Genomic DNA, 10876 nt, shown 5'->3' with positions numbered 1-10876 from the left:
CACCCGGAAACCTGCGGCATGGCCCCCCCGTTCCGCCAGGCTACCTGCCGTGCAAGCAGCAAATACGGAAGCGAGTATATATGCCTCACACGCTCTTTTAAAAATAGCGTAATCGCAGGAGAAATCTCCTCAGGTCTCACTTAAGCGGAGTTTCAAATCTGACGCCCGCGCTCAGAATGGCGTGAAAAACTTACAGTATCCCTGCGGATCAGGGTTGCAAGAATTGGCATTTCCAGCTTTATATCTCATATTGCACAAATACGGTATTTTCCAAAACACATCTTCTCTCAACTTATTTGATGTGAAGACACAATTCAGAATAAATACAAGCATGCTGCTCCGCAAGAATTAGCAAGTCTTCCCTGTACTTCTGAGTAAATAGAAGTTTATGTTAAAAGAAAACAAAGCCAAAACCCAGCGAAAACCTCCAGACCCTCGTGCATAAGTATATGCTACACCTTGGGTTTTCTTGGAGGGGTGGTTCAAAAAGAAATATTAGCAACTCTAGGAAATAATGTTCACATGCTGCACCAAGCTCCCATTCCTGCGGGAATAGTGTCAGTGCTAGCTGGGCAATTCCTAGCACTTTGTTACCACCCTTGAACATCATGCACAAAGATGGGCAGCTTGCAGCCTTGGAAAAGGACTTACGGACAAAACCAAAATTAATATGGAGGTCAAGGATGACACAATTCTTTATCTGATGCTTTCCTTTTTTTACGGTTTGAAAATGCAAATGAGGTAAAAGAGGAAAAGTTGCAGCAGTGAGTCTGTAGACCTTAATTGTCTGAAGACCCTGGATATTGTGTGGGCATGATCCAAGTGAGCCTGAGGCCTCTAGAGAGCTCTGGGGTAAAATCCCAGCCACCAGGGATTCTGCCATTTCCTTTAATAGAGACGGGATTTCATCCAGTGCAACTCCAGGACAATACAGAGGCCTCTGCACAACCTAAGTGTCGAAAACTGGAGTTAGTGAGCTCACACACACCTTTACAACTATCTGTATGGCAATCATAGGCAGAGCGTGCACAGAAGGAAGATGGCTCTTTACCATCCTTTCATTTCTAAGGTTTTAGGTCATCTCGGGCCAATGGAGTCACATAAGGTGTCTCTCGCTGGAATGAGAAAGGGGTAGTCACACCTTTGCGGGCCACGCTGATGTCCTAGTATTCTCACAAGGCTTTTGAAGCAGACTCAACAGCACGTCAATTGCACAGAGCCAGCTTATTTCAGCTGTGCCAGCCCCAGATGAGTCTCTAATGTAACCTAAGTTCAACCAAAGGCTACTGACAAGAGCTGGTCAGAAAAATTGCTTTCTTTTAAATTCAGATAATGGCCGCTTCTCAGTACCCGTGAGGAAATTGAAGCTTGATCTGGAAATACTGCTGGAGTGGTTGTTGCAGGTTACACCAAGTACCTCCCATCCCTATCCTGTTTTATGGGTTGAATGACTACCTTGTTTTGGTGATGCTAATTAGGTATTATGGCTGTGGTGCCTGAAGAGAGATTAAGTAGAATTAGGGCACTTGGACATGGAGGAAAGTGAGCATAAGACGCTGCTGAAGGACAACACCCATGAATTATAAAACAATTGGATTTACAACAGGTATTCAGTCTGCGGACATTGCTTTTTTCCTAATGGTTTTAGCTGAGAGGTAAACAGGCTAGAAAAAATATATTCAGATTAAATGGAAAAAGGAAAGGCACCCCATCCCTGAGGGGACCCCCCACCCTGCCCCACAGCTGCCCGCTGCAGGGTGGAGGGGTGCCCTTGGCACTGTGCTGCCCACCATGTCCCTTGGGAACATGCACTCTTGGGAACCAGCCTGCAGATTCCCACTGGCCCATTACAAAACCATCCCCGTGAGACCCCAGCCATGCCTGTCTGGGCTGGAGCTGATCCCTGACCTTCACTCAGTGCTGCTTGGTTTTCTCTGATGGCTGGGTGAATGATTGCCAGCAGTGGTAAATATTTACTCCACATAAAGCATCGCCTACTAGAGGGGCATATCCTAGAAGGGCAGAGAAAAAATATCGCTGTAGAGCCAGGAAGATTATGAAGTTATCTAATTATTTACATAATAAATAATTAAAGGTAAGGACAGTGGTGGTGAAAGAAGCTTATGATTCCTTTATTCCATGGTAAAAGAAAAATTTGGGAAAAGGGTCTAGATTTTCATAATAACTACCGAGCACGTAGCTGTGTTCATAGCTGAAGATAACGTACTTTTGACAGAGCAGCTTGGTCCAGAATGCCCAGACAGATTCAGGCATTTTTGGTTGTTTAGTAAAGCAACCCTCCAGTTTATTTTGTTACGTATTAGGGCATCTTTTCCTCCTGATCATAGCACTACATGTTTTTCATGTGTGTACCGTTGCAGCCCCACAGAGCTGACTCCTACCATCTGGTCTCTGTGAAGATGTGGGCTACACAGCCTGGAGGTGAGAAAAACTACATATGCTGCTGGAGCTGCCTATTTTGCTGCAGGAGGCATTGGTTTATTATTTTGCTAGATTTCCTCACTGCTAAATCCAAGCAACATTGGGACTGAAGGCAGATGACTTCATTGACTGCGTTGTAGGCCCTCGGTCACACAGAATGAAATCTTTGCTATATTATCTTTTAACTTCAACTAGATTTCCCAGTTGTTTAAAAGCCAGATGTTTAAAAACAAAGGAGAAGATGGCATTTCTCTCTTCATGGGGTCACTGGGAGCAGCAGGATAGCCAACAAGAGCTGCTAATGCCGGAGGTGGGCTTGGAGGGGTTCGGTGTGATAGAGCATAGCGGGGCCAGGCTGCCCTCAGTGCTTCTTGTTGTGCCCCCCCAGCCACCGCAGTGTCCAGGCGCTGAGGCACTCCAGGTTCAGGCACAGCCTTGGGAAACCAATTAATGCAACTAATGAAAATGGCAGCCAGCTCTACGCTCCCATCTGAACTGGGGGGACTCTCCAACTTTCGACCTGGTGATGAAGTGAGCACTTTCCCGAGTGGTGCATTCCTACTCTATTTCTCACAAAATGGATGAAATTTAACCTCCCTTCTCTTCCAACAGCTCTCCCTTTTTGCGCTGAAGAAAATACCTTCTGTGTCTGCTTCTGAGGTGACCTGAGTGCTGACGGTGAGACTGCTGGAAAATCACCTCCCGGCACCGCCCGAATGAAGTTCTGCTATAGTGACAAAAAGAGATGATCATGGTGCCCAATTCTGCCCTTGCTTCTCCTTTATGCAAAAATTGTGTGCTGAAGAATTACGCTTGTAAGTAGTTCAGGCAAAATTTATTTACAGCTCTATTTTATAATGAATTTGGAAGGAAACCTGAACAGCGGGCATGACCATCAGGAATGAAGCAGGAAGATTGTTTTGGTTGTAGTGGGGTACTGAAGATTTGGTTGGACTTGAAAAGGACAAAGTTCCAGTAATCAAGGCTTCAAGAATAATACAAACGTAGATATGATTTGAATTGATATTGCAAGGAAACACTGGCAAGAACTGAAGGGTGGAAGAGGAGTTATGAACAAAAAGTAGCTGATTTTAAAAGTATATATATGTGTGTATATATGTGTGTGTGTATATATGTATATATTATTAAACAGTAAATTGATACTTTGTCACAGTATAACTTACTGTGCAGGAATATGCAGGCCATTAATTTTTCAGAATAGGTGATTTAAAGCTAGATTAGATCTTAAAACCACCCCTTCATTATTTTGCCAGTCAATATGCACTTGCCAGTAAAAGCCCTTGAGACAGTTAAGTGGCAAGTAGTCCCTCAACAGTATTAAAAAATGGAAATTCTTAAAACCATCAACTTAACCCTTTTTTCAGTTTGTAGGAAATGTTACAACAATTCATAGCTATAGCTTTTCATTTGCACTCTTTGAAAAGCCACATGCTATGCAGCAATTATGCAAATAATATTTTAAAGCTACTTTTTAACAGAAATTGTATATTTTAATTATTATTGACAGAATTAGTACTTCTCACAGTCCTATTTTTCACTCACATTGTATTAACAAGTACAGACAGGTGCATACTTTCTAGATACATATAGCATCTTTCTAGATTTTTCTGGTGGGAAGTTTGAGGAGGATGTTGAGAGGGCTGGTGAAATTCTACGTGGTTTGAGGTAACCTGCCTGGGTATTTGCAACTTGCCTATGGTGATATCACTTTATTGTTCTGGTTTTAGCATCACAATCCATTCCCTGGCATTTGCCAGCAATTGGTACTCAAATGAGGTTCACCATCCCTCCTTGCAAGACACCTCCCCTGAGTAACTTTTGAGGAACTGACATTGAGGACAGTCTGAGCATGTTTTGTCACGGCTGTGACAAAATCCCATTTGATGCAGTCCAATAAGAACTCATACACCCCCATCCTCCATGAAACCCATGTAATCTCCCCTACCCGCTATTCTTTTTCAGCCCTTCAGACCTCAAAGATTTGTCCTCCTACTGACCTCTTTGGTGAGGCCTTGAAGCTGCTCCAAGACTTGACCAAACGCGTGTGAGTTATGTGCCCAAAACGCATGCGCCCCTAGTCCTGTGATAGGTACGTGTCTGCTCATATGATGAGAATTTGCATTGGTACTGGGATGACGTGATGGGATGTGTGTAGATCTTATTGTGGAGAAGTGTTTCTCCCATGACCAAAATTTTGGGTGTTCATTCATGCCATGTGATGGGGAAGCCTTCATTTTGGTCATCTCAGGGGTGCATTTCCAGACATGGGATGGGGAAAGATCGGGGTATGTGGGTCTTGAGTACCACCCCTGGACTGTGTCCGGCACAGCCTGGTTGAAAGCCAGAGCACAATTGCGATCAAGCACTTGTTAGATGGCCGTTAGGAAACATGCGTTTGTTTAATGCTGAGCTTGATGCCAGACAAGTGATGGCTTCCTTGTTAATATTATGTCACATTCCCATCCTCAAATAATACCTTTCTTTCTTCTTCTCATTTGCATTAAAATTGTCCAAAAACTGGGCAAGAGGTTGACCATTTCAACTGCGAAGCAACTTATTACAAGCTTTCGGTACCTGAAGTGGCCAACATCGTTGGTATTATCAACGCTGGGTAACGCCGGTCTGTCTATCTAGTGACCAGAGAAGAGAAAGATGAACTTCAACACCCGGGAGGAGGGCAGGGCTTGTGAAACCGAGCGAGAACCTAAGGTGTTTGCTGCGGTTGCGTTTTGCGCTGGCGGGGCCACGAGGGAGAAGCAGGTCCGGGCGCGGGAGGGTGGCAGCCAGCAAGGGGTTAAGCGCACGGCTGAGCCCGGGGAGGACAAGCGAAGGGACGGGAGGTTCGCGGGGCAGGGAGGGACCCGGGGCAGAGCGAGGAGCGGCCAGGCTTAGGCAGAGGAATGTGGGTGGGACTCCCTCTTCCCGGGGCGCCTTAAAAACCCGCTCGGACCGACACGCACGCAGTCTCTCGTCCCGGCGGAGCGTCCCCGCCACACCCCACCCGCGACGCTCGGGCTCGCTGGGAGCCTCCGCCGGCCGGGCAGGATGGTGGTGTGCGGCCTCGCCTGCTGGAGGTGCAGGTGGCTCCTGCCCCTGCTGCTGGGCCTGGCCATCATCATGGGCATCATCGCCCTGGCGGGCAGGGGCTGGCTGGAGTCGGAGTCGGAGCCCTACGTGCATCAAGCGTCGCTGTGGGACAGCTGCACGCGGAGCGAGGAGGACCTCAACTGGAGCTGCGAATCCCTCATGGACTACGGTAAGCGGGGAGCCCCCTGCCCTCCCCTCCGTGGGACCGTGGCCCCTGCCGCCAGCTGCACCCAGGGGCAGTGGCTGGAAAGCAGTGGGTGGTGACGCCATGAACGGTCTCCCCACCTCTGTGGTGGAGCAGCTGCCTTCTGGGATGGGGTTTCCCTTGCAGAACCAGTACTAATCCTGTTTCGGGGCTTAAACCAGCAAAGAAATACAGGTGCAGGTTGCTTCAGAGCAGTCTTTCCTATTGGTACAACACCAAGAAGCCAGAGTGGTGGTGGTTTGGGTTTTGTTTAAAAAAAGTTATTCTACAACCAAAGAGCCAACTGGCCCCAAGTCCCTTCAGCTCTCCTGTTTGTTTTCTCTCGGTGGTCTGCAGGCTGTGGTCCCGGCAGCCTTGCCCGATGCTGGCCAGGTACCCCTCCCCGTGCCAGTGGCCTCACTGGTCAGATGGTCAGTGTGGAAACCTTCACACGGGATGTCCTATGCAGAGCCTATACCTGCATGATAGCACAACTGCCTTCCCCCAGCCCTCTGTAGGGAGAGACCACCTTAATTTAACCCTGCCTGGCCAAGAGAACTTGGATATTCAGATGCCTCCTGACCTGCAGCTTAAAATGTCCTGATGTGGGTTTGCACAGGGAAAAAAAAGTCACTTCCTGAATATACCTCTCTATTGCACTGGGGCCTAAATCAGGGGATAATTGTGCCTCTGTTTTAACTTGCTGAGCTGCTTTTATATCTGGCATAACCAGTGTAATAGTCTTACCGTACACTCCCAGTTTCCGGGTTTTTGGGGGACTTTTTTGTTATTTGCTAGAACACATGGGCCTGATTACATCTGCTTTTCTGTCAAACAACATATTTCTGGACAAATAAGCAGACCCGCCTTAAGATCCTGGATGAGGGTACTTTGGGGACTGGGAAGCTGGAAGGGCGTGTTTCAGCCGGGAGAGCTGGGACTGCTGCCCCACGCAGATCCCTTGCCGCCTGAGCATGGTGGACTGACTTCCAGAAGCTTTCCATTGCAACACTTGTGCGTAAGCTAAATCTTGAATATATTGCAAGAGCAGTGGCTTTGTTTCTCAGCCAGGTGATGACTGCAGGTCTTAGTGTAGGTGGAAGAAACCTGGCTAGTGTGACAAGAATATCCGTCTCCCCCATTAGACAGAGAAGAAAAGCTAGTGCAGAGTTGCTGAAATTTGCTTTGCACAGGGAAGAAGTGCTAATACAGTACAGCTGCTGAAATTTGCTTTCTCCTGTAGTGACACTGCTTCTCATGTCCCTGAGTACTGATGGGTGTGTGCTTTGTGTCAGCTCAGAGCGTTGTGGGGAAAAAGCAACTTTCTGCTGTTTTTTGTGGTTAACAAGCTGTCAAGGAGGAATAGCATCCTTGACTTCGCTTATTTAAATAAGCCGTGGCTTATTTAACCTAAAATTTATTTAAATCCTTGGCTTATTTAGACCAACTTGACTTTCCCTCTTCCCTAATTTTCATGACATCAATGCCACTCAAATACTATTTACATCTAGAGATGGGATGTAACATATGAGTTCAGGTTTGATTTATTTTGTTTCCTTTTTTCTATGCTAATGCAATTAGGCTCGAAATAGGTGAGGGCATTTACAAAGGAAAAAATACCTAGCAGGCATTTACAGCACTGCTGCACGAAAATAAAAGTTAATTAATTGAGATGCATAACTTGTGTTTTGCATACAATAACTACTATGCACTAACCATCCTGTGCCTCTCCCGATGAAAGGAAAACTTCCGAGTGGATCCCCATTAATAGAAAGCTCCATTAGACAGTTTCTTAATTGAGCTGCAGCATGTGTACTGAGAAGAGGAAGAGAAAAAGCAGGCGAGTCACTTATTTTAAATGGGGGAAAAGGGGCAGGAACAGACAAACAAAGATTTGCAAATAGGAATGTCTCCTAAACTGCATTGCTTCTTAATGCACATTTGCAAATGCCACATGAGAGGGAAGAAGTGGAAGGGGAAAAAGAAGAGTGGGATGTCATTTGGCAGGGAAGGATTTTGTTTAGAGCTGTGTACTGGTTTGCGTCTGGGAAGTACCTGGCTGGCAGCATCTGTGTATTATCAAAATGTTGCAATGCAGACCTGCTGCACTGCACTGTAACATGACTCAAGATGACTCAGTCTGGACCACTGCAGGATTAAACTGTTGACTGTGTGTTTAAACATATCAGTAAGCCATCAGAGATGACAAGGATTGTTTGCAATGTGGTTACTGGGAGTGTTGGTTGTCTTTATAGTGATGAGGCTGTAAGTTTAGGAGCAATATTTGTGGGTGACTGAACGGCTGCTCCTAGCGACTTTGCTTTGAATTATCACTGTAAGAGATGGGTGTGTATGTGTGCAGGAAAGGTGATCCCATGGAGGTTAACTCTTTCTTATTCCTGACAGCCAGTTGGTATTCATTAAGTACACAACAGCCGACCTAGAAAAAGGGAAGCATTCATCTGGATCCTTAGTAAGTGCCAAAAAAAAAAGTGGAACCTACAAGTAGGAGCTCAGCCTTTGTGAATCATGTTTCACCGCGGCTATGCCACTGTACCTGTGTCCCTAGAGGCATGGACTTTGATACCACTGATTATTGGTGAAGCCGAGTGCATGTGTTGACTTTGCTGAGGGGCCAGGTAAATAAAGGAGGAATGTTACAGGTACCCTTACCTTTTCAGTACACCTCTTTTCAGGCATGCTTCTGTCTGATCTACAATGCCAGGATGTATTCAAGACAAACTAACTTAGTTTATAGTGTCAGCCAAGTGCAGGCACTCGGAGAATGCTAATAGAAGAGACGTAGCAGTTGGTGTCCCTGTCAACACTCAGGAAACACTTACTGCAACTCCCCAGTAAAAGATCCCAGCGAGCAGGCGAGGCTGGCGTCCCTGCCAGTGGGCTTTGCCGGCCCCTAGGCAGGTGTGCTTCCACTGCTAGCAACCCGCAGGCATTAAAAGTTGGAAATACATAGGATTGTGCCTCTCCTGACCAAGTGGCTGAAGCCAAGTTTGTACTAGTGGGCTTTTATTTAATAGTTTGGCAGTATAGCAATCACTTTTCCTGCACTCCTAAAACCAAAACAGAGCTGTGATTCCCAGTGTTAATTCCCAACCAGCTCTCCCGGCAAACCTTTGATTCTGGGCTGTCCTGTGCTTGTGGTGGGTATGCACGTAGCTTTCCTTCACCAGTCGTGCTGCCATGGAAGTTTGCATGTTATGTGAGCAAGAACATACTACTACTGATGGTGCTCTCTTGCTTGCAGTCCACTACTCCTTTGTTTTGTCAACAAAAGCATATTTTTGGGGCATTCTATGTTATGAGCTCTCAAGGCCAAACAGGAATTGCTACTGTGATTTATATACAGAAAAATATTATAGCTACAGTGTAAAAACATCTCATCTATGCACGTCATGGTAAAAACTTCTACCCTAAGATTCCAGTTATTCACAAGCTAACAAACTAGCTTCTGCTTTTGTAAAGAAGTGAACAAAGATGAGAAAGGCTTGTTTCTTCAAATCCTGTAGCAGTTCATCTTTCTGCTAGACTATTTTCCCAGTCCTTTTATTAATTTCTAAAGGGAAATCTATATTTAAATGTCCTACGCTGTAGAGCTTCCGTCTCCTCCCTGTTAAGGCTGAGGCACAGCCAAATAAAATTAGGAAATACAGCTAACACTAAAGCTCTGGTGTTTGGGGTTTTTTTGGTTGGTTTTTTTTTTTTTTGCTTTCATCATGTTACTGATGCTAATCATTAACTTTAAGTAAGCCTGACCCCTCCTAGTTATTTGCATAACACTTGCAGCTTAGTTCCTTTCCAGAGTCATCATTAGTCAAGATATATAATAAAACTCTTAATCCTTCCTAATAATTATAGACCTTCAGCCCCCAAATAGTCTTTTTTAATGTTCTTTCAGCACCACCTAACTGATAAATACTTTTCTGCTGATTAGATGCAAAGAACTCAAATCTTATTTGAGGCAAAACCGACCTGGGGAACGCTAATATCTCCAACTGTTCTTCTGCTCTTCTATTTATGCAGCCCAAAACTACTGTGGTGTTATTGTTTGATTTAATAAACAGACATCATATTTATGCCTATTTTGAGTAAGGAATACTCTTTCTGCCAAATGAAGGGACCTGAGAATTTTCTATTTCTATGGAAAACTTAAATTCTGGCTAAATGTCTCGTGATTACAAGGTACTTCTGAGCACAAACCAGCTAGAAACTGGGGCTGATCTGTCTTTCTCTGAGTGTGAGCAGGTCTCTCCAGCTCTTAAGGCAGCAAACAGTGAGAGTATAAACCCACACCTCTCCCCTCCTGGGAGCTGTAGGTGGAGGATCTTGCATATGGAGGCAGGAGAGCTGGGTGCCTGCGGGGGCTCAGTTGGTTCTCGGGAGTCTCTGGGAGGAGAAGGAGCTGGGAAAGCTTGACTCGATAGGTATGGGAATGAGGGGGATCCCGCATGGAGAGACATCAGTTTCAGTTGGAGCCCTGCAGCAGCCCCTCAGCTGAAAGCTTGCCCTGTTGTGGGGGTGTGGGAAAGGAGCGTGCCAGGGCTGTACCCTACATTTGGTAAGGGTGCAGCCTCCCACCCCAACCTCTTCCATCTGTCACTTATTAAAAGATTTCCGGTTAATTTTTTGAGATTTCTCTTACATTGGGTGTATATACAAGTCCAGAGCTTTTCACTGCTCTTCCTGTGACTCCCACCAGCGCTCATGTGGCAGGCTGGCCGTTCAATGGCTGTTGTCTATTCCAGCCCAGAGCAGACCCATCCAACGCTGTGGCCAGCACCCATGACTCAGTCTTATCAGTATCAACCTGCTGATAACTGCTGCTGGAGAAGACAATCCAGCAGTAGGAGGAGGAGAGGAAGGTACGGGGTCACCAGCACTGAGCTCTGTCACACGTGAGCACAAAACCCACTTAATTTCATAATGGTGGTGTCTACTACTGCCCTGTTTCTGAAGACCTGAAACAAAGCTGGGCTTGATGTTAATCTTCCTGATGAGACATCTCCTATAGCTATATGTGTTGTCACTTTCATATCACCAGAGATGAGAAAATAAATCGCTGTGAGCAGAGCCAGGGCTGACCTGTATCCAAAAGCTTGTTACGCTTGTGAAGTAAGCACAGAG

At 45.9% G+C, this 10876-nt stretch overlaps 1 protein-coding gene across 1 annotated transcript in view; it reads left to right on the top strand.

Annotated features, from left to right (window-relative positions):
• The first annotated feature begins 5471 nt into the window (after window positions 1-5471).
• The window catches only part of LOC103912711 (p53 apoptosis effector related to PMP-22-like), a 9439-nt gene continuing 4034 nt past the window's right edge, over window positions 5472-10876 (top strand). The window contains exon 1 of the mRNA XM_009319093.1: window positions 5472-5719. Within this exon, the coding sequence (XP_009317368.1) occupies window positions 5509-5719 (211 nt within the window). The 5' untranslated portion in view covers window positions 5472-5508. The remainder of the gene's footprint in view (window positions 5720-10876) is intronic.

This window comes from Pygoscelis adeliae, unplaced genomic scaffold (assembly GCF_000699105.1).
Source record: "Pygoscelis adeliae isolate BGI_AS28 unplaced genomic scaffold, ASM69910v1 Scaffold172, whole genome shotgun sequence".
Lineage (NCBI taxonomy): Eukaryota > Metazoa > Chordata > Aves > Sphenisciformes > Spheniscidae > Pygoscelis > Pygoscelis adeliae.
The sequence above is the reverse complement of the archived record's forward strand: the minus strand, read 5'-3'. Positions and strand labels throughout refer to the sequence as shown.